Consider the following 25,055-nt stretch of genomic DNA (forward strand, 5'->3'; position numbering starts at 1 on the left):
ATTCTTCACCATTTTTTCCCATTGTAGCTCCAGTTTTACCCTATGCTCACAATCTGCTCACTCTGTCCCTAGCATGGCCAGATCAGGCACCCCATACCAGGTTACAATAGGGATGGAACAAGGGCTTTCATGCTGCTTGCACAGCCAACCCTGGCTGCCAGATGGAAGCCATCTCTGCCGCTCCTGGGTGAGAATGGCTTATTTGCTGATGGAGGACCAAGAGTGGCCTTTTATATGATAGCCACCATGACTATCATAGCTTACTAGAACTATTTATGAGCACTCTATAGTGCATTATAATTCTGGTGGCCTTGTGATACATGTGCAAAAAGGGTTTAGAGCAGTTTTTACTGTTTCTATTTATTCCCAAGTTGTGCCTTCTGGGATTTTATTACCTTTTATTGTTGTTAATGTGGGCAACTGGTTTTGAATAGCTATGAAGTGTTTGGTTAATATTTAAGCTAAAGAGACCATTTTTCTCTGCCAAGGTGGGAGTGGAGAGTACAAGCAGAGCAAATATTAACTCTGTTTTCTCAAATTGAACAAGCTTGGAGTGGGGGAAATATCCTTTCAAAAAGGATGATTTATATAAACCACCATTGTTTCCTTTTCCCTCCTTTTGTTTCTTAAATGCCACAGCCTAGACATTGAAAGCAGAAACTGAAATTCTCTGAAACTAGGAGAAAAAACATTTTGTGCCCTAGAGCTAGAATTTATAGCAGCAGCTGGGTGTGCTGACCTCCAGAGCTGTTGTATCCAGATCCCTTTAGCCTGGCTCTTAGTGTGAACTGCAGAGGAGAGGCCTAAAGACAGAGCCAGAGGTCTGAATAGACCTGCTGCATTGATCTCAAATGGAAGGTCAGTTACCATTGCTTGAAAAAAAGTGTCTTTTCAGACAGCATTTTTGTTGTGATTCTGATAGTACTTCAGTATAAAAACCACCAATACCAATGTGAGTGTGCCTCCTACCATGAGGCTGTTTATGTTAGTTATATGGATCCAAACGGTATGGTTAAAGCGTAGTTGTAATGAGCTTTGTTGCTCTCTTTTCTTTACCATTGGGAATATTAAAAGAAGTATTTAAAATGAGGTGTTATACTGGGGATTCCAAATGCAGAGAGGAAGTGAGGGAGACAAGGGCTGAAAGCCTGTCTATGAAGTACTATATTCATGACTTGGGCAGCCCAAACCTCAGCATCATTCAGTAGACCCATTCTATAAACCTGCACATGTACCCTGTGAATCTAAAACTTATATATAATACATGTTTTATATATATAATAAAATGAGCTGTTGTCATCAATCTTGTGCTGTTTTCAAACTGGAAAAAAAGGTTGGCTTTAGGCCACACTGGCTTTTCTTACACTGAATTTCTCTCATTAATCATGTTGATAAAACAGTAAAATTAAAAATCTCATTTAATAAATGAATACTCTCTTTAAAATTTCAGTCAAAGTTAAAAAACAGACCAAATACTAACCTTAAATTTTTAAATAAGGTAATGATGACAATATATGATTCTTAGACATCTTTGGTTGTATAGACTTAAATATTCAAAATAGTGTTCACGGGCACTGAGCTTTAGGTTTGGTTCTGCCATCATGCAGGTACCATGTTAGATTCGACTCTCCAAATCCCATTCTTGTTATACAAAATGAAGGGTAGATTCCTAAATTATGCTTACCTCTAAAATTTTATTAAATATGATTTTTCTAGAACTGTTCGGTGACTTGAGAAACACAGTTGTGCTTTTCCTTGGAAAGTTGTATTTTTAGGGAGGTTTCCAAAATAAATGATCGTTCTGCACTGCTATTAGGTCTCTAGCATGCTGTAAAGGGATAGCAAATAGTTCCTCTGTTTGTAATAGAAAGAGGCTTCAGACTTCAAGAAAAGGTCTTAATGCCATTGAAGAGAGTCACCAGGCAAATGTAGCTCAAGACCATCTCCCTAGGTCTTTTTGCCAGAAAATTTCATCAGGCGCTGTGACCTCCCAATCCATTCTCGACCTCAGACAATTTTAGTAAAGCCCTGTCTGGGGATAATTTTGGCTTCTCCAAAGACTTAGTAATTTAGAAACAGCACATGACATTCCCTTTTGATAAGTCAGGTGTTTAAAAACTATTGCAAAAACTTGAGAACGCATTTGTTAGAATACTGTTTTTTCTTTTTCAAATTTCCTTTTTTGCATGATCATGCTTAATACTATTGGGTTATAAGTTGAGAAACTATGATAAAGCGAAACATTCTAAATTCAGTCATAACCCTCTACATTAATTAAGTTCTTAAATTCTCATACTTTTCAACGCTGCTTGAAAAAGTATTGCAGCCAATGAAGTATGTCACGTGTTTGATCAAACTATAGTTTGTACTATATAGCAAATAAATCTTATCTACTTTTTAACAACACTTAAATATAAGAAATTTAGTCTGTGGGCAAGATATTCAGGTATAAATGAATCACCACTTGGCTAAATGAATCACCACTTGGCTGTACATGTTCTATTGCCACAGTATCTGAAAAGCCATCTGTTGCATGTTGGTGAAAGATTCATCGTTTTGTGTAAAAGCTGGCGTATTACTACTAAACCCAAAGGACATTGTGGCTTTAAAACCTCATGATGTGGCTTCTCTGATGTTTTTTGATGCAGCACTTCATTATTGCTTATCAACTTTCATGCAGTACTCAAAAGGATTTATTTTTAAAGGTAACATTCTGCCAGTCTACTGCCGTGGTGGCTGCTGTCGGAGCTCTTTAAGGGGGAACCCTGAGCTTCCCCAAGGGAAATTCAGGCATGTAACTGCCAATTGTTAGATTTTATAGGTTCAGAGTTCTAGATATACATTTTTCTCTTTGGCATCACTAGAGTCTGTGTTATTCTCCTCTATTCACTTCCTAAATTCAGCAAGGAAGCATCAGCATTAAAGAGAAATTTTATTTGCTCACAAATCGTTTTGAGCAAAATCAAGCTGGCAGTGGAAAAAAAGAACTCAGAAAGCATCATTGTCATCCCCAAACTATACCAACTTGACAGTATTTGAAGATGTTCTTCTTATTGGGAAATTTTGCCTGTATTTGTCAAAACATTTTATTAAAATTAGCATTGAGTACATTTTTAAAATTTCTTTAAATTTATAACACACAGAAAAGTGCACATAAGTGTGTAGTTGAATGAATGTACACAAATACAGCATACATGTGTTGCTGGCCCCCAGATCAAGGAAAGAACATTCCTGGTACCCTAGAAGACACTCTAATGCTCTGTTCTAGTCATCTCACCCCCCACCTCATCCCACCCTTTCTACAAGGAGAGCCACTATCCTAACAATAAGTTACTTTGCCTGGTTTTGTACTTTATGTAAATGGTATCTTACAGCATGTACTCCTTTATTTTAGTTCTTTTTTGCAATGTTATGCTTGCAAGGTCTATTTGTTGCTGCATGTAAGTATATGCCATTTGTTCTCATTGCTGTATTTCATTGCATGAATGTTTCATTGTGTGAAGATACAAAAATCATTCTTTCTATTGTTGATGGATTAACTGACTTCCAGTTTGGGGCTATTATGAAGAATATTGCTATGAGCATTCTAGTACATACCATTTCTGTTAGGTACATACCTAGAAGTGAAATTTCTGGGTCATAGGACATGTATATATTCAGCTTAAATAGATATTGACAAGTAGTTTTCAAAGTAGCTGTGACAATTTACACTTTAATATAGAGTTCTAGTTGCTCTATTCTTGTCAACACATAATCATCTTTATCTTTCTTCATCAAATTTAACCTTTCTTCTGGATATGTAGTGACCTCTCATTGTGGTTGTAATTCACATATTCCTAACTACTAATGAGGTTAAGCACCTTTTTTGTAAGTTTATTGGCCATTTTAACATATGCTTTTATGAAGTGTCCAAGTCTTTTGCCCTTATATCTAGTGTTGTAGTTTTCTTATTGATCTGTAGGAGTTCTATATTTAGATTCAGGTCCTTTGTCAAAACATATTTATTGTGAATATCATCACCCACCCTGTGGATTATCTTTTCACTTTCTTGATGACGTCTTATTCCTACATTCTTACTAATAGAATATATTCATCAATATTTTTTTCTTTTATGATTAGCATCTTTTTTTTCCTGTTTAAGAGATCTTTGCTTACACCAAGGTCACAAAGATATTGTGTTTTTCTGTTTTTGGTTTTACCATTAAATCCAAAAAACCCTAAGAATACCTTGAGAGCCTGAAGAAAAATGTAACTGCAATATATTCTGTTTTCTCTATGCTTTCTGTTTATATAGTTCCCTCCACCATTCTTTCATATATACCTTTCAAAACAAAAGCCATTCCTCAAAGTTTATCTTAAGGGATATCTCATCTGTGGAAGCATTTATGATCTAGATGCAATTTCTTTCTCTCTTGAACCTACTTAACATTATTTTCATATAATATATGACCCCTGTCATTTATGGTAAATATTAATAGATTTAATTATTTATGCTGTCCTGGGATATGGTATAGTATCAAGGATTAGTAACCATAGTAACTGAAGCTTATACAGGTTATATATCAGGCACAGGTTTAGGCACTTTGCATAGAAAAAAATCTGTTTTCCCACCTGTCCTATGATATAGCTACTCTTATTTTTCTCAATTACAGAAAAGAAAATAGAGGTATAAATAAGTAAAACTACTTGTCCAAGGTTGCACAAGAAAGTAGTGGACCTAGGAATCTTGAGCTTCTAACATATCTGTCTCCTGAGTTTGTGCTTTTAACAGGGATAGAACAGTGTTGCCTGTTTCATTTTAATTAAAAAAAAAAATAAAGTTTGATTCCATGCTCAAAAAATTGAATGAAGAAATTTTTTCTACCTAGATGTTCACACTGCCTGTTAGTATGTTAAAAACTCTGAGATGTGTTGCAAAAAAGAACCACTTTAAGCTTTGTTGAAGCAACATGTCCTAAATGTATTTGATGACAGAATATGTTTCATATAACAACTTTATATATAATCTGCTTTAGGGAATTATGACAGGACTTTAAAGTCAGATGAACAGGAGTTTGGACCCAGGCTTTACCACATACTGAGTGATCTTAGTCGCTCTAAACCTCACCTTTCTCGTCTCTAAAATGGGAATAATAATATAACTATAATAGAGTTGCATTATAATTTAATAAGAATAAGGGACACAAATCATGTAGCATGTTATCTGGCATGCAGTAAAATCTCATTAAATGGTAGCAGTTGTTATTATTTTCTTACCTTAAAAAGTAAAATAAGTTCTGACTCAGTTCACAATCCCTGTAGTTGTTAGCACTATGCCTTGTTAGTCCTTCACAGGTATTTATTGAATCAAATAATATTATCATTTGGGGAAGAGTCTTTTTAGATAAATATATTCATTATATATTTTAGTTATTTCAGTATCAAATACTACACTAAGGTCAAATAAGTTTCAACTAATTCCCAATTGAATACTATACCTATTTGGAGATCCAGTATTTTAAATATCTTAGGTTTATGGTAAAATGCTTCTCCCTCAGTATCTATATGACTGGAGTGTTTTCACCTGCACAATTTGGTGACCATAGCATGGTAGTGAAAAGCAAAATTCAGAAGTCAAATAGCCTGGATTCTAATTCTGACTCCTCTACATACAAACTATATGAAGTTGGGCTTAATCTCTCTGTGCCTCAGTTTCTCATCTGTAAAATGGGGCTAATACCTTGTTTATCAGATTGCTAAGATTAAATAAATATATGTATAAGTGTATATATATGAGTATATATACCTACATATGTAATGAGCTTAGAAGAGTGCCTGCGGCCAGGCGCGGTGGCTCACGCCTGTAACCCCAGCACTTTGGGAGGCCAAGGCGGGTGGATCACTTGAGGTCAAGAGATCGAGACCATCCTGGTCAACATGGTGAAACCCCGTCTCTGCTAAAAATACAAAAAATTAGCTGGGCATGGTGGCGCGTGTCTGTAATCCCAGCTACTCAGGAGGCTGAGGCAGGAGAATTGCCTGAACCCAGGAGGTGGAGGTTGTGGTGAGCCGAGATCGCGCCATTGCACTCCAGCCTGGGTAACAAGAGAGAGACTCCGTCTCAAAAAAAAAAAAAAAAAGAAGAGTGCCTGCTACATAGTATGTGCTATAAAAATGTTATCACTCTTACTGCTATTACGAGACCTTTTCAAAAGCAAAATCCTTTATCAGTCACCTCTGCTATTCATATAGCCACCTCTTTATGGCCATGGTTTTGATAGTCTCTTGGTAAATTATTTTCTTCACCTAGCAGATTAATGAAAGAATGGAAATGCTGAGAGAAGTATAGGAGATGCTGTATTGGTAATTATCCTGGTGAGAGAAAAAATACCCAGTATTAGGTGCAACAAAGCTGGGAAAGCCATAAAAAAAAAGAGAGAAAACAGTTTGGCAGAACATCTGAAATGCCACTTGTTTAAATTTCTTTAAAGAAATCTTCTGGAGTTCTACAGTTGGCGTTGCCTACCCTAATAGGTTTTTGTAATATGTTAAGATTTTAATTTCAGTACTCACTGAAGGGAACATAGGTAATAATGGCATATGAAGAAACTACTCCTGCAGGATATCAAATAGATACAGATTTGATCTCATTCTGTAAATGCTTCTTTATGCATATTTTTTGACTCTGGCGTAGTCTTTCAAAGAATGAGGTGTTTTGTTTGCTTCTGTTTTGGTATATAAGGAGGAGCCACTAGGAAGTCTCAAAGTTATCATCTAAATTGGCTTTTAAGATTATATATCTAAAGGTCAAAGACTAAGGCAATAATTTCAGGTGTCATCTGTCCTCAAGTTAGGTTGTATTGTGATGTATTATGACATAATCCGTTAACATAATAAGGTACCTATTATGTTACAGAGACAGTTGACTGAAATAATAGTTTTCTTATGATCATATTAGGAAACTGTCTTTTACATATTATTGGTTTCATAGCTATAGATGAATACAACTTGTATTTTACCATCAAAATGCAATGTATAGAAGAAATTTAATTGCAATCTAATGGGAATGTATATGAATACATGGAATTTCCATGGTAAGAGTGAAACTGGTGGACTAGAGGAGATCCCCAAACGCCAGTGAGACCCCAACTCTTATCTGGTGTCCAGGCTTTTGATGCTGTTGTGAGAAGGAATTCAAGGACAAATTGGAATATAGTAAAAGAACAGATTTATTGCAAAGTAAAAAGTATACATTGATCATTGTGCATGCCAGCCTTTGTTGATGGAGTAATCTGTTTGTGAAGTTCCCTGTTGCATTCTATTTGATTTGGATTTTTTAGTATAAAGTGACTCTCACCAGGCCCTCAGGTACCAGGTACACAGTATTATCAGAGCCACCATTGTGGGCTTAGAGAAAGAACTTTGCTTCCCTTCAGGAGACCCACAATGGCAAAATAATTACACATTTGTTTATTGTTCAGCTTTACGTAGAATGAGTCTATACACTTACTTTAGACATTTAATGACTATAGTAATAATAAATTAAGATAGGCCACTGTTATAAGAAATATTTCTGTTTTTTAATTTAGCTAAGAGTAGTAAAGCAAAGCTTTAATGATAAATATTTTAATAAGGGCTTCTGCAACATTTGATATATTTATATAATACGTCATTGTAGATCTATAAGCACTGAAGTTAACATTACCTAATTTGAAGAGTAGTGTGTAATTAAATACAGGGTGGTTATGTGAATGACAGGCTGAGATCAGAGTATTTACTTGAGCATCAGAAAAAAACATTACTCTCAATCTATACTTTTGGCTGGTTCTATTTTTGCTGAGTGGTACTCTGTCTTCCCTAATGGATGGGGCTGACCTCAAGACTTGCCATTACAGATAAATGTTTTAAGCACCCTTCTCTCTTTTTTCTCTTCTGTTTTTAGGATCAATGTAAATGAAGTATGACAGTCCATTAAACACTATTGCCAATAATGTTCTGGAACAATTTGAAATATGATACAGAGTTTATTAAGAAAATTCATTACTGAAAAAGGATCATTGAAATAGAAATTTTAATGAGTCTGGGACACTGTGTAAAAGATTGGTGGAAATTTTAATAGCTGGAGCATTATCTCACATTGTTCATTTCTCCTTGAAGTCAATAGGAGATGTTAGGCATATAATTATTATGTGGTCCTATATAGGCAGGCCAGGAAAAATTGGAACCCTCATACACTGACAGTAATCACGTAAAATGTTTCAGACCCTTTGGAAAACAGCCTGGTACTTCTTCAAAATACTAAGCCATCTAGTTACCAGATGACCCAACAATTTCCAAAATTTGACTCCCAGGTATATATATACCTGAGAGAACAGAAAACATATATCCACATAAGAACTTGTATATGAATATCCATAGTAGCATTGTTTATAATAGCAAAAAAGCAGGGAGTAATTCAAATGCCCATTAATTGATGAATGGATAAGCAAAATTTGGGACATCCATACACTAGACTATTATTAAGCCTTAAAAATTAATGAAATTCTGATACGTGCTACAAAATAGATAAACTTCAAAAACATTATGTCAAATGAAAGAAGTGAATCACAAAAGACTACATGACATATTATATGATTTCATTTAAATGAAATGTCCAGAGTAATGAAATCTAGAGATAAAGAAAATAGACTAGTGGTTGCCAGGAGCTAGGGATATTAGGAGGAAATGGGGAGTGACTGCTAATGGATAAGAGTTTCTTTTAGGTGTCATAAAAATGTTCTAAAATTGATTATGATAATGATTGATTTGGAATTCAAAATAGCCCAAATGTTATCTTGAATTGTAGCTCCCATAATCCCCACGTCATGGGAGGGACCTGGTGAGAGGTAATTGAATCATATGGGCAGGTTTTTCCCATGCTGTTCTTGTGATAGTGTATAAGTCTCATGAGATCTGATGGTTTCATAAAGGGGAGTTCCCCTACACACCGTCTCTTGCCTGCCACCATGTAAGACATGTTTTTGCTCCTCCTTCACCTTCCATCATGATTGTGAGGCTTCCCCAGCCATGTAGAACTGTGAGTTCATTAAATCTCGTTTTCTTTATAAATTACTCAGTCTCAGGTATTTCTTCATAGTAGTATGAAAATGGAATAATACAACAACTCTGTTAATATGCTAAAAACAATTGAATTCTACAATTCAGAAGAATTGTCTGGTATATGAGTTATATCTCAATAAAGTTGTTATATTAAAAAAAAGAATCTGACATGCCAGAGCCTGTCTCCCAGAAAGCCACCTGTACCAGCTGTTACTTAGCTATATTACATGAAAGTTATATGCTAAAGAAGAAATCTTATTATTGGAGAGGAGCATTATAAATCTTTTACTCATGCATTAAGCCAGATATCTAAAGAGGTGACAGAAGTTCTAGCTAGAGTGTTTAGGCAAGAGAAAGAAATAAAAGGCATCCAAATTGGAAAGGAAAATGTCAAATTATCATTATTGCAGATGGTATGATCTTATATTTGGAAAAAACTGAAGATTCCACCAAAAAACGAGTAGAACTGATAAACAAAATTGGTAAATTTGCAGGATACAAAAGCAGGATACAAAAATTAGTAGCATTCCTACATACCAACAGCAAACAATCTGAAAAAGAAATCAAGAAGGTAATCCCATTTACAATAGCTATAACTAAAATTAAATGCCTAGGAATTCAGTTAACCAAAGAAGTAAAAAATCTCTACAAAAAAAAAGCTATGAAACATTGATGAAAAAAATTGAAGAGGACACACACACAAAAGAAATGGAAGAATATTCCATGTTCATGGATTAGAAGGATCAATATTGTTAAAATGTCCATACTACCCAAAGCAATCTGCAGATTCAGTGTAATCTCTATCAAAATACCAATGACAACATTTTTCACAGACATAGAACAGACTACCCTAAAATGTATATGGAAGCACAAAAGATCCAGAATAGCCAAAGTTATCCTGAGCAAAAAAACAAAACTGGAGGAATCACATTACCTGACTTCAAATTATTCTGCAGAGATATAGTAACCAAAACATTGTGGTACTTGCATAAAAACAGACACATAGACCAATGGAACAGAATAGAGAACCCAGAAATAAATCCGTACATCCACAGTGAACTCATTTTTGACAAAAGTGCCAAAAATATACATAGTGGAAAGGACAGTCTCTTCAATAAATGGTGTGGAAAAGCTGAATGTCTATATTTAGAAGAATGAAACTAGACCCCTATATGTCACCGTATACAAAAATAATATCAAAATGTATTAAAGATGTAAATCTATGACCTCAAACTTTAAAACTACTACATGAAAACATTGGGAAAACTCCAGGATATTGGAGTAGTAAAAAATTTCTTGAGCAATACCCTCCAAGCACAGTCAAGGAAAGCAAAAATGGACGAATGAGATTACAAGTTACAAAGCTTCTGCACAGCAACAGAAACAATCAACAAAGTGAAGAGGCAACCCACAGAATAGGAGAAAATATTTGCAAACTATCCATCTGATACAGGATTATAACCAGACTAGATAAGGTGCTCAACCAAGTCTATTTTTAAAATCTGAATAAAAAATAGGCAAAAGATCTGAAAAGACATTTCTCAAAAGAAGACACATCATTGATCTTCAAAAACTGGCAAATCAAAACCATAATGAGATATTATCTCACCCCAGTTAAAGTGGCTTTTATTCAAAAGACAGACGATAATGAATGCTGGCAAGGATGTGGAGAAAAGGGGACCCTCCTACACTGTTGGTGGAAATGTAAATTAATACAGTCGCTAAGGAAAACAGTTTGGCAGTTCCCAAAAAACTAAAATTTGAGCTACCATGTGACCCAACAATCCCACTGCTAGGTATATACCCCAAAGAAAGAAAATCAGTATATCGAAGACATATCTGCATTCCCATGTTTATAGCGAAACTATTCACAATAGCCAAGATTTGAAAGCAACCTAAGTGTCCATCAACAGATGAATGGAAAAAGAAAATGTGGTACATATATACAATACAGTACTATTTAGCCATATAAAGAATGAGATCCTGTCATTTGCAACAACATGGATGAAACTGGAGGACATTATGTTAAGTGAAATAACCCAGGCACAGAAAGACAAACTTCACATGTTCCCACTTATTTGTGGAGCTAAAAATTAAAACAATTGAACTGGAGACAGAGAATAGAATGATGGTTACTAGAGACTGGGAAGAGGGGAAGGGAGTGGGAATGGCTAAGAAGTACAAAAATATAGTTAGAGGCTGGCTGTGGTGGCTCACACCTGTAATCCCAGCACTTTGGGAGGTCAAGACTGATGGGTTGCTTGAGCCTAGGAGTTCAAGACCAGCATGGGCAATGTGGCAAAAACTCCATCTCTACAAAAAAATACAAAAATTAGCCAAGTGTAGTGGCATGTACCTATGCTCCCAGCTACTTGGGAGACTGAAGTTGGTGGATCACCAGAGCCCAGGGAGGTCAGCACTGCACTCCAGCCTGGGTGACAGAGTGAGACCCTGTCTTGAAAAATAGTAATAATAAAATTAAATTTAAATTAAAAAAATAAAAATATAGTTAGAATGGATAAGATCTAGTATTTGATAGCACAATAGGCTGACTATAGTCAAAATAACTTATTATACATTTCAAAATATCTAGAAGAGTTTAACTGGATTGTTTGTAATGCAGAGAAAGGATAAATGCTTGATGGGATGGATACTCTATTTACTCTTATGTGATTATTATGCATTCTGTGCCTGTATCAAAATATCTTGTGTACTTCATAAATGTATGTACCTATTATGTACCCACAAAAGTTAAACAATTTTTAAAAATAGTCAACCAGGAAAAAATAGAGGTGACAGCTAATTTAACTGCTAAAAAGAATATTTGCTACAATAATACAAAACTCATTAGAAATAAAAGAAGATAAAAATTTGAATCCCTCTCCTAACTACTACCTGTCCCCGAATACCGTCTGCAGCCAAGCCATAATAAACCCTTTTAGTCTTTAACTATCCCATGTCTAGACTACCCATTCACCTCAAAGTAAGAACAACTTTCAGAAATTTTTCTTTTTTAAGAGAACAAGTTGAATCATAACTTTGAGAGCAGACAGTAACTATACAGGTTCAAGTTGTCTTTTTCTTGCAAAAACCCTGTACTTGTATTTGATTTGCGTAAAACCTGTATACTAGCCATTCAGTAATTCTGAATAGCAAAGAGTGTCTGGCTTCAAGATGCTCCTCCCCGCTTCTCTCCTGCACTTTTGGCTAGTCAGAAGCAAAGAGTTGGCCAACAGGACATTCTCATTCGGCCTGACCCACCTGCCAGTAGGATCTGTCTACTAGGTGTCCTGGCTGAGTCTGAGCATTTCTCAGCCCTTGCCCATAGGGAAGCGTTGTGCATCACTGTCTTGAATAATGAGGAGGAAGATCCTTTTTATTGTGTTTACTACTCCTGTGCCATTTGCTTACTTCCAGCCTAACTCTCTTGCTTGCAGGTTGCAGCTCAACAGATTTGTTCTTGCACGGCAGGTTTGGGAGGGAGATGGATGTAAGTCAGAAATTGAATTCATTTTTGTTTTGTTCTTGGCAGGTAGTACATGCCACACTACTACCCTTCCTGCTCTTGTGCGCACACCTACTCTGATGATGCAGCCTTCACTGGATATCAAACCATTTATGTCTTTTCCAGTGGACAGTAGTTCTGCTGTTGGGCTCTTTCCAAATTTTAACACAGTAAGTAAATTCATTTCTATTTTATTTCTGTCCTCCTCCATTGCTTTCATTACATTTGTGAATAGTCAATGGATACAGCCTGTTTCCAAAATATGTAATTTTAGACCATATGTTGGTTATGCTGGTCAGTTGTTCTATGAAAGATGATTCTTCACCCACGGGAGTAGCCCAAACAATAGCCAGCATGTTTATTATACAAATATTTCCACAGAAAACTTTTCACCTGTTGTGTTGTACAATTTTGATAAAATTTTCAGTGGCTTTGGAACATATATCACTTCTGGGATGTTATTCACATGCTCAGGAACACAATTTAGAGATACCAAGACACATTGATGTTTCCCTTCTCTTAGAAAAAAAAAAATGAATGTAGGCCATGTCTCTCTGGCTGCATTTTTATTTGGGAGATACTTTAGATAAAACGTGACTCTTCACACAAACAAAATTTATATTTGGGGGCTATTGTAGGTTATGTGAATTTGACTCTATTAAGAAAAAGAAAAACACTCATTTTAAATCTATGTATTAGTTATCTGCAAGATACTTTGACATTTTAAAATCTATGATAAACGTTAGTGAATTACCTATAATTACTAATGTTATTCAGGTCTGCTGACTTTCTTTTATTTGAATGGAAAACATTTTGTAGGTGTGTCAAGTGGAGCATGAAATATTTCAACAATAGAATTTAGCATAAAATCAATCTGTAGCCAGATTCTAAACCTTACAGTAAAATAAAAAGTTCAACAGTTCAGGTGAATGTATAAATTGTCAGCTTCGTTGATAAATACAGTCAGTTGGGGCATGATGGTCTACATGAACGATACAGCATTCTAAATGCCACTGTAATAAAAAAATAATTGCATTATCTACACCACGAGACAGTGAGCATCTGAACTATTGCCAAATGTTTCATTTTGCAAACTTATTTTCTGTATGAAGTGAAAACAGCAAGAGAATTTTTCCTTAAGGATTTTCAATAAAATCTGCTGACAGGCCCTCTGTCAGGGCTTAGAGTTGTAAGGTAATTAGGGGGTAGGGCATCAGCCAACTTTTTACAGAGCACTGGCCCTGACTTAGTGAGTAAACAGTTGAATGTTTTTGTCTTCTTTGAGTTTTTCAGAGACAAGTCAAACAGTTAATAAAAGAAAAGCTATAAAAGGTGAGCATTGTTCCTTGAGTAGTAGAGTGGCTCAGTAGGATAAATCATGCCTGCCTTGGTTCCATCAATCCAACTCCTCCCAGAGCACCACGTTACGCCATTTCAGAGAACATGTACTTGATGATGCCAATGGTATCCTCTATTCAAACATTTGTGACATATTCCAAACATAACTGAATTAAGTTACACTTCATAAATCATTTATGAGGTCTTTGGACGTTAGCATTTATAGCCATTGCAGAAATCTAGCTGCTGTCAGGAAGCAGCATTCATGGTGCAAGTAGTCATAAATGGCTTACTGTTGCACACCTCTCTTTATTTATTTTATTTTACTTTTTACTTTATTTATTTATTTATTTATTCGAGACAGCCTTGCTCTGTTGCCCAGGCTGGAGTGCAATGGCATGATCTCAGCTCACTGCAGCCTCCACCTCCCAGGTTCAAGTAATTCTCGTGCCTCAGCCTCCTGGGTAGCGGGATAACAAGTGCACGCCACCATGCCTGGCTAATTTTTGTATTTTTAATAGAGACAGGGTTTTGCCATGTTGGCCAGGCTGGTCTCAAACTCCTGGCCTCAAGTGATTTGCCCACCTCCGCCTCCTAAAGTCCTGGGGTTATATGTGTGAGCCATTGTGCCGGCCTCTTTATTTGTTTTTCTAAACATAAATAATACATGAATACTCATTCCAAAAATTCAAATAAAACCAGCATTCAAGGTAAAATTAGAAAGTCACATTCCCTACCCCTGCACACACTTTTACTTCCTTCACTAGAGGAAGGTGGTCAGCAGCTGGTATCGATCCTTCCAATCCCCTTCTGGAAGTATGTTATGCATATACCTAAAGGGTATCTAGTCACAGTTTTGTTTTTTTACAACTGCAATAATATAATTAGCACTAATCTGTTAGTCACATTTTTGGTTATCAAAATGTCTTACATCTGCCTCTCTGTTTTGAAGAGCTGTAAAATAAAAATAGAGAGAATATTTTCATAAAGGATTTTTAAAGATAAAATTGCAATTTCATAATGGTTTATTAATGTTGCATAGAGGGTATAGATGCACTAACATGTCTTTTTGTTTGTTTAATTAATTGTACACAGTAGTTAATCTTATTATATATTTGAGAAAACCCAAAGAATAATTATATTAATAGAAGTTCATTTTTTTTCTTCTTGGAAGAAAATTAACATAATTTTCAAATAAAAATACTATTTGGTGAAGGTGAAGAATACCACAAAGAATTACATGAAATAATTATTTTACTCTCCCTATATTATATGCATGGCATTTATTAAACAGAGAGCTCTTCTAGTAGTGTATTAAATATTAAGTCATTATAAGTGGAACCCCTATCATCTTGTAAGAAATGAATTTATGTGATCATTGGGTGACCTATGATTTTTCACTGTGAGTTGCAATTTAAATTACTCTAATCCTTTTCCTATAGACTTTTCCATTCTATTATCCAACTCACCCAACAGAATACCTAAGGGAATGTCATGAAAGTCATTGTCCACATTTTCCTAGGAAAATGCTATTATATGATCATTTATAACTACACTGGATTATTGTATATTTGTGATTTTTCCATCTCTCAAAGTACTTAGACCTCAAAACGTTTTGGAAGGCCATGATTATTACTCCTATTGTCTAGAGGAAGAAAGAGAGTTATTGAAGGAAGAACTGAGACTTGAATTAGAATCTTTTTAACTTCAAAACTCATGTTTGGGCCCTACGTCCTTGAGTCTTTTGGCCCATATCACCTCCCACCTCATTCACTGTGAACAAAGCTCAATCAGAAATCTTTTGTACTCTTTTCTGGAACTGTGGTAGGCAATTTTCAATAGAATCGTTAAATAGAGGAAATGGTTTTTTTGAATGTGTATAATAGACCTCTACAAACAATACGAAGCAGAATATATTGAAAAACAGCTATAATTTCTTGTTGGCAAATTTTTAAAGTATATTGTACTCAATAGTCCACCTGTTCTTTGAAAACTAGGTGAAATATACCATATCTCTTTATTTTTAACCAAGGTTAATATTAGTAAATATAAGAAATGAGGCCAATTTTCATCTTATAATTATTATCAGAAGAATGAAAACACTATGCTGGGACACCATAGCTGAAAGTTTTGAAGGTTTGATGTTTTTTTATTCTCTTTAAGTAGATTTTTAAAAACATATAATGTTTTCCTCTACTGAGATCAGCTCAGCCATAGAGACCCCCACCCAGAGGCGCTGAAGGCATTAAGAAGCAGACACCCAGACAGAATAGCAAAGTGGGACTATTTGGGGGCCAACAGTCTTCCGAGCAGAGAGTTTCAGGGGGCTGACAGCATTCTAGGCTGAGGGCCTCGAGCAGACTCTGACCCACATATGTATTCTCTCTGAACAATGATTATTATTAACAAACAGGTGTTCTGTTTTCTCATAGAACCAAGACAAACTAGGTAGGCAGCTGGTGCCTACTTACCACTGATCAAGGACAAACTAGAAAGTATTCTCCACAAGGAAGCCACAGGGAGCAGGGTCACGTATCCTGTGCTTAAATAATTGTTTTAACTGGTGTATGATATACATATACTGTTTTGCTACTTTAGAATGCCCTAAGCAGTTTTCCACTTAGCAGGGGGTGGCTAGGTTTTTTTTGCCATCATTCTTCTTAGCAAACAATATAATTTTATCAGACACTCAGCATTTCTCAGCAATCATACACTCAGCATTTCTCAGAATTCCTCTTTCTTATAGTGAAGTATAATATTATCTGATAAACATAGAAAGAATGAAATGAGATTGTGTTGTATTTCAATATAGAATAAATGCCTGTTCTATGCTAAGTTGTACCCAATGAAGAAATATCGTGTTCTTTTAGTGGTTGCCTTGCCTTATCCACCACAATGACAGAATCTCTCTCAATGCTTATGTATGAAAAAATAAGCAAATAATTTTAGTCTTTGTATAAGCAGAGTTTAAAGAGACATGATAAGGAAGATGGAGTTTGGATCATTGATAATTTATGATGGAGTACATGCCAAGGACACATGACTGGAGGGTGATGATGTTAACTCTGTGCGTCAGCAGTGTACTTTACAGAGGGGATGTTTTGAGTCATTTATAGGTAAAAGCCTGTGTGGACCAAAACATAAAGTTTAAAAGATCTTGATCCTAATATTCCAAAGCCTGTGCCTGGCTACCCACTAAAGCTCATTTCTACCACTGCTACCCTACCTTCAACTATGTGTCATTCAAAGTTCAACTTAGATATCACCTCCTTCCCAGAAAGTCTTCTGTGACTCTTCAAGTCTGAATTAAGTCCCATCCTCTGTGTTCCAAAGTAGCCCCAGATTACATCAATTATAGCAGTTATCACACCATAGTCTAATTACCTGCTAATCTTTCTTCTTCACTAGAACATCAGATCCTCGAGGACGGAGGCTCTATCTTATTCATCTTAGTATGTTGGGTGTCTGACACAGGTGCTCAACAAAATTTTTTGGAAGAGAGGAAAAGTCAGAAGGAAGGGCCCCAATTCCTTGGTTTTCAATGTTCATACTCCCCAATCTAGTAAAAGGAATATTAACATTTATGAGTCCCTTCTAAGACCAGGTGATAAGCCCAAGTGCTTAACTTTATTTTTATATTACTGAGAACTATCATTGTTTTCTAGTCCAAAGGCAATAGTTACAAACTCTATTCCAGCTGAAGTGCTCAGTGCTCTCTGTTTGGCTGGTGTATGAATATTGGGAGTTTACTACATTCCTTGTCCCAGAACCCAGCTTTAAGAGTATTTCAAAACAAAATTGTTAGTTACTGGATTTTATGGAAAATATATGTAGTAAAGAGTATTAGGTTTGGGGAGAAGATAAGCAAATTAAATAAAACAAAAATACCCTTGTGCCCAATAAACTTATAAGAAAAAAATGGAGTAAATAAACTTGAAAAAAGCAAAGGGAAAATAGTTACTGAAGTTTATAGTGTTCAAGAAACAACATAAAAAAATATTTTTTTCTTAGTAGAGCTGTTTTCATTTTTCATTATTAATTTTCCTTTAGATTTGCCAATGTCTCCATGGTCATTCTTCAGTGGCTGTGTGTAATGTTTTGGGAGCTGCTTCTTACATTAGAATTAGGATTTCCCATTTCCTTTACTGTGGATTAAATTTTCATCTTTGTTCACAAACAACTGGGATAATACTTGGTGTTTACTTGCCCTTAAGAAGAGACTTCTTCTTAATTGAAATATATTGAATACTTACCAAGATGGATAATATTGACTTAATATGATAAAGTAATTACATTTATAAGACACATTTATATAGAGAGAGACTGCTATGAACTGAATGTTTGTGTCCCCTCAAAATTCATATGTTCAAGTCATAATCCCCAATTTGAGAGTGATGGTATTTGGAGGTAGAGCCTTTGAAGGTAATTTGTGTTAGTTGAGGTCATGAGGTGGGCCTTCATGATGGGATTAGTACTCTATAAGAAGAGACAGAGAGAGCTTTTCCTCCTCTTTGCCATGGGAGGACACAGTAAGAAGGCAGCCAGCTGCAAGCCCAGGAAGACAGCTCTCACCCAGAACCCCACCATGCTGGCACCTCAGCCTCCAGAACTATGAGAAAATAAATTACTGTTTTTTTCACCCAGTCTATGGTATTTGGCTTTGGCAGCCTGAGCAGACTGAGACACATACCCAACTTCCATGATGTGACAATACGTAAGTAAAGTTTCTTTTCAGCAGCCACACATTGTGTACATGCAGATGTATTTGTGTAACTGTTCAGAGCAATAGCTATAATCAAGAACTGCCTTGGGACCGCAGTTACCTGTAAATTTCTCTGCCAATTGGCAGGTGTTTTACGTGCCTATTTATTTGAAATGTTTTTTTGAGTCCTGCCATGTTTTTACAACTGCTCTAGGAAAGTACAAGTACAATGGCAGTCACTGCTACTTTATTGCAAGAGTCTCAACAATCTTAATTTTGTGAAAAAATAATCTGATTTTTACTGCCTACCTTGAAATTATTTTTTTCCTGAGACATAAGCAAATATGTGGGATAGAATAAAGATGATTTCTAAGTTTAAAGTGCCAAACCACCGTATGATTCTTTGAATAATCCATGACAAGCTGTGAAATGATCTACATGATTACCATTTATTTTACCATTCTAGAACCTCTGAGATTCTGACTCATTCATGGTTTGAAAATACCGATGAATATTTAAAACTTTTTTTTCTTGTAGTAGAAATAAAAATATATTCATCAGAGAGATTCTAAATAAAGAAATTGGGAATCAAATTCACATTTGCTTTGCTTTTAATTCATGCCATGTTTCCCATGAGGTGTTATTGTAAGGAAACCTGAAGCTAGGACATTTAACTTTTTAACTTGTCTTTAATATCTTTATCTGTTTAGTAAAGTCTTTATTTAAACATTTGAATATGTATTTTTATCTTATTTGATTATTTCTTTTTTTTTTTTTTTTTTTTTTGGGTGTTTATATTTTTTATTTTATTTTTTATTTTTTTTTTTTATTTTATTTTTTTTTTTTTAATTGCATTTTAGGTTTTGGGGTACATGTGAAAAACATGCAAGGTTGTTGCTTAGGTGCATACGTGGCAGTGTGATTTGCTGCCTTCCTCCCCTTCACCCATATCTGGCATTTCTACCCATGCTATCCCTCCCCAATTCCCCACCCCCCCGCTGTCCCCCCACTCCCCCACAACAGACCCCCATGTATAGTGCTCCCCTCCCTGTGTCCATGTGTTCTCCTTGTTCAACACCCGCCTATGAGTGAGAACATGTGGTGTTTGATTTTGTGTTCTTGTGTCAGTTTGCTGAGAATGATGGTTTCCAGGTTCATCCATGTCCCTACAAAGGACGCGAACTCCTCGTTTTTAATGGCTGCATAATATTCCATGGTGTATATGTGCCACATTTTTCCTGTCCAGTCTATCATCGATGGGCATTTGGGTTGGTTCCAGGTCTTTGCTATTGTAAACTGTGCTGCAATGAACATTCGTGTGCATGTGTCCTTATAGTAGAACGATTTATAATCCTTTGGATATATGCCCAGTAATGGGATTGCTGGGTCAAATGGAATTTCTATTTCTAGGTCCTTGAGGAATCGCCACACTGTTTTCCACAATGGTTGAACTAATTTACACTCCCACCAACAGTGTAAAAGTGTTCCTATTTCTCCACATCCTCTCCAGCATCTGTTGTCTCCAGATTTTTTAATGATTGCCATTCTAACTGGTGTGAGATGGTATCTCAATGTAGTTTTGATTTGCATTTCTCTAATGGCCAGTGATGATGAGCATTTTTTCATATGCTTGTTGGCCTCATGTGTGTCTTCTTTTGTAAAGTATCTGTTCATGTCCTTCGCCCACTTTTGAATGGGCTTGTTTGTTTTTTTCTTGTAAATCTTTTTTAGCTCGTTGTAAATTCTGGATATCAGCCCTTTGTCAGATGGGTAGGCTGCAAAAATTTTTTCCCATTCTGTTGGTTGCCGATTCACTCTATTGACTGTTTCTTTTGCTGTGCAGAAGCTGTGGAGTTTGATTAGGTCCCATTTGTCTATTTTGGCTTTTGTTGCCAATGCTTTTGGTGTTTTGGTCATGAAGTCCTTGCCTACGCCTATGTCCTGAATGGTTTTGCCTAGGTTTCCTTCTAGTGTTTTTATGGTGTTAGGTCTTATGTTTAAGTCTTTAATCCATCTGGAGTCAATTTTAGTGTAAGGTGTCAGGAAGGGGTCCATTTTCTGCTTTCTGCATATGGCTAGCCAGTTTTCCCAACACCACTTATTGAACAGGGAATCCTTTCCCCATTGCTTGTTTTTATCAGGTTTGTCAAAGATCAGGTGGTTGTAGATATGTTGTGTTGCCTCCGATGCCTCTGTTCTGTTCCATTGGTCTATATCTCTGTTTTGGTACCAGTACCATGCTGTTTTGATTACTGTAGCCTTGTAGTAGAGTTTGATGTCTGGTAGTGTGATGCCTCCTGCTTTGTTCTTTTTGCTTAGAATTGACTTGGCTATGCGGGCTCTCTTTTGGTTCCATATGAAGTTTAAGGTGGTTTTTTCCAGTTCTGTGAAGAAGGTCATTGGTAGCTTGATGGGGATAGCATTGAATCTGTATATTACTTTGGGCAGTATGGCCATTTTCACGATATTAATTCTTCCTAACCATGAACATGGAATGTTTCTCCATCTGTTTGTGTCCTCTCTTATTTCATTGAGCAGTGATTTGTAGTTCTCCTTGAAGAGGTCCTTTACATTCCTTGTTAGTTGTATTCCTAGGTATTTTATTCTCTTTGTAGCGATTGTGAATGGCAGTTCGTTCTTGATTTGGCTCTCTTTAAGTCTGTTATTGGTGTATAGGAACGCTTGTGATTTTTGCACATTGATTTTGTATCCTGAGACTTTGCTGAAGTTGCTTATCAGTTTCAGGAGCTTTTGGGCTGAGATGAGGGGGTCTTCTAGATATACAATCATGTCGTCTGCAAATAGAGACAATTTGACTTCCTCCTTTCCTAATTGAATACCCTTTATTTCTTTTTCTTGCCTGATTGCTCTGGCTAGAACTTCCAGTACTATATTGAATAGGAGTGGTGAGAGAGGGCATCCTTGTCTAGTGCCAGATTTCAAAGGGAATGCTTCCAGTTTTTGCCCGTTCAGTATGATATTGGCTGTCGGTTTGTCGTAAATAGCTTTTATTATTTTGAGATACGTTCCATCGATACCTAGTTTATTGAGGGTTTTTAGCATAAAGGGCTGTTGAATTTTGTCGAAGGCCTTCTCTGCATCAATTGAGATAATCATGTGGTTTTTGTCTTTGGTTCTGTTTATGTGGTGAATTACATTTATAGACTTGCGTATATTGAACCAGCCTTGCATCCCCGGGATGAATCCTACTTGATCATGGTGGATAAGCTTTTTGATGTGCTGTTGTAATCGGCTTGCCATTATTTTATTGAAGATTTTTGCATCTATGTTCATCATGGATATTGGCCTGTAGTTTTCTTTTCTTGTTGAGTCTCTGCCAGGTTTTGGTATTAGGATGATGTTGGTCTCATAAAATGATTTGGGAAGGATTCCCTCTTTTTGGATTATTTGGAATAGTTTCAGTAGGAATGGTATCAGTTCCTCTTTGTATGTCTGGTAGAATTCGGCTGTGAACCCATCTGGGCCTGGGCTTTTTTTGGGTGGTAGGCTCTTAATTGCTGCCTCGACTTCAGACCTTGTTATTGGTCTATTCAGGGTTTCGACTTCTTCCTGGTTTAGGCTTGGCAGGAGGCAGCTGTCCAGGAATTTATCCATTTCCTCCAGGTTTTCTAATTTATGTGCATAGAGTTGTTTGTAATAATCTCTGATGATGGTTTGAATTTCTGTGGAATCTGTGGTGATATCCCCTTTGTCATTTTTTATTGCATCTATTTGGTTATTCTCTCTTTTCTTTTTTATTAGTCTGGCTAGTGGTCTGTCTATTTTGTTGATCTTTTCAAAAAACCAGCTCCTGGATTTATTGATTTTTTGAAGGGTTTTTCGTGTCTCTATCTCCTTCAATTCTGCTTTGATCTTAGTTATTTCTTGTCTTCTGCTAGGTTTTGAGTTTTTTTGATCTTGCTCCTCTAGCTCTTTCAATTTTGACGATAGGGTGTCAATTTTAGATCTCTCCTTTCTTCTCATGTGGGCACTTATTGCTATATATTTTCCTCTAGCGACTGCTTTAAATGTGTCCCAGAGATTCTGGTATGTGGTGTCTTCATTCTCGTTGGTTTCGAAGAACGTCTTTATTTCTGCCTTCATTTCATTGTTTATCCAGTCAACATTCAGGAGAAAGTTGTTCATTTTCCATGAGGCTGTGCGGTTCTGGGTTGGTTTCTGAATTCTGAGTTCTAACTTGATTGCACTGTGGTCTGAGAGACTGTTTGTTATGGTTTCCGTTCTTTTGCATTTGCTGAGGAGTGATTTACTTCCAATTATGTGGTCAATTTTAGAGTAGGTGTGATGTGGTGCTGAGAAGAATGTATATTCTGTGGATTTGGGGTGGAGAGTTCTGTAAATGTCTATTAGGTTTGCTTGTTCCAGGTCTGAGTTCAAGTCCTGGATATCCTTGTTAATTTTCTGTCTCGTTGATCTGTCTAATATTGACAGTGGTGTGTTGAAGTCTCCCACTATTATTGTGTGGGAGTCTAAGTCTCTTTGTAAGTCTTTAAGAACTTGCCTTATGTATCTGGGTGCTCCTGTATTAGGTGCATATATATTTAGGATCGTTAGCTCTTCTTGCTGCATTGATCCTTTTACCATTATGTAATGTCCTTCTTTGTCTCTTTTGATCTTTGTTGCTTTAAAGTCTATTTTATCAGAGATGAGAATTGCAACTCCTGCTTTTTTTTGCTCTCCATTTGCTTGGTAAATCTTCCTCCATCCCTTTATTTTGAGCCTTTGTGTATCCTTGCATGCGAGATGGGTTTCCTGGATACAGCACACTGATGGGTTTTGGCTTTTTATCCAATTTGCCAGTCTGTGTCTTTTGATTGGGGCATTTAGTCCATTTACATTTAGGGTTAATATTGTTATGTGTGAATTCAATCCTGTCATTTTGGTGCTAGGTGGCTGTTTTGCCCTTTGGTTGATGCAGATTCTTCATTGTGTTGATGCTCTTTACCTTTTCGTGTGTTTTTGGAGTGGCTGGTACTGGTTGTTCTTTTCTATGTGTAGTGCCTCCTTCAGGAGCTCTTGTAGAGCTGGTCTGGTGGTGATGAACTCTCTGAGTTCTTGCTTGTTCACAAAGGATTTTATTTTTCCTTCACTTATGAAGCTTAGTTTGGCTGGATACGAAATTCTGGGTTGAAAGTTCTTTTCCTTAAGGATGTTGAATATCGGCCCCCACTCTCTTCTGGCCTGTAGGGTTTCTGCTGAGAGATCTGCAGTGAGTCTGATGGGCTTCCCTTTGTGGGTAACCCGACCTTTCTCTCTGGCTGCCCTTAGTATTTTCTCCTTCATTTCAACCCTGGTGAATCTGATGATTATGTGTCTTGGGGTTGCTCTTCTAGAGGAGTATCTTTGTGGTGTTCTCTGTATTTCCTGGACTTGAATCTCGGCCTGCCTTGTTAGGTTGGGGAAATTTTCCTGGATAATATCCTGAAGAGTATTTTCCAGCTTGGATGCATTCTCTTCGTCACATTCAGGTACACCTATCAAACGTAGATTAGGTCTTTTCACATAGTCCCATATTTCTTGTTGACTTTGTTCATTCCTTTTTACCCTGTTTTCTCTAATCTTGCCTTCTCGTTTTATTTCATTGAGTTGATCTTCGACCTCTGATATCCTTTCTTCTGCTTGGTCAATTCGGCTGTTGAAACTTGTGCATGCTTCACGAAGTTCTCGTGTTGTGTTTTTCAGCTCCATCAATTCGCTCATATTCCTCTCTAAGTTGTCCATTCTTGTTAGCATTTCGTCAAGTCTTTTTTCAAGGTTCTTAGTTTCTTTGCATTGGGTTAGAACATGTTCTTTTAGCTCACAGAAGTTTCTTATTATCCACTTTCTGAAAGCTGATTCTGTCATTTCATCACACTCATTCTCCGTCCAGTCTTGTTCCCTTGCTGGTGGGGAGTTGTGATCCCTTGTAGGAGGAGAAGTGTTCTGGTTTTGGGTGTTTTCATCCTTTTTGCGCTGGTTTCTTCCCATCTTTGTGGATTTTTCCACCTGCTGACTTTTTAGTTGTTGTCTTTCTGATTTTGGTAATTTTAAGTCTGCTGTGGCAGAACTCATAAACCCCCTGCTCTTCCCCCGAGGTGTTCTGTCCCAGGGAGTTACTGTTTTATGATGTTCCCCTGTGCGGTTGCTGTTTTCCCTGCCCACAAGGTGGCAGCCTAGTCACACTCAGGTTGCAGAGGCTTCGCTAAGCTGCTGTGGGCTCCACCCAGCTTCCGTGTGAACTTCTGGGTGTAGTTAGAACTGCTTCCGCTATGTTGGCCCGCCCCTGTAGTGACGGAGTCTCTGTAGTGGCGGATTGCCTTGGTTCAGAACAGCAGGGTGCCTATGGAGAACGCCCCTCCTCCACAGAGCTGGACCGTCCCGGTTTCAGTTGTGTTTCAGGTCTTCTTGCTGGGTAAGAGGGGACACCGTCTC

General features: G+C 36.7%; 1 protein-coding gene across 5 annotated transcripts in view; it reads left to right on the forward strand.

Annotated features, from left to right (window-relative positions):
• The window catches only part of ZNF385B (zinc finger protein 385B), a 401,366-nt gene that overhangs the window by 282,362 nt on the left and 93,949 nt on the right, over positions 1-25,055 (forward strand). For all 5 annotated transcript variants that reach the window (XM_012471456.2, XM_064373288.1, XM_064373287.1 and 2 more), the window contains one exon: positions 12,611-12,753. In XM_012471456.2, the coding sequence (XP_012326879.1) occupies positions 12,611-12,753 (143 nt within the window). The remainder of the gene's footprint in view (positions 1-12,610; positions 12,754-25,055) is intronic.

The sequence above is a fragment of the Aotus nancymaae genome, unplaced genomic scaffold (genome assembly GCF_030222135.1).
Source record: "Aotus nancymaae isolate 86718 unplaced genomic scaffold, 86718_ANA_hifiasm-v0.15.2.pri h1tg000008l, whole genome shotgun sequence".
Lineage (NCBI taxonomy): Eukaryota > Metazoa > Chordata > Mammalia > Primates > Aotidae > Aotus > Aotus nancymaae.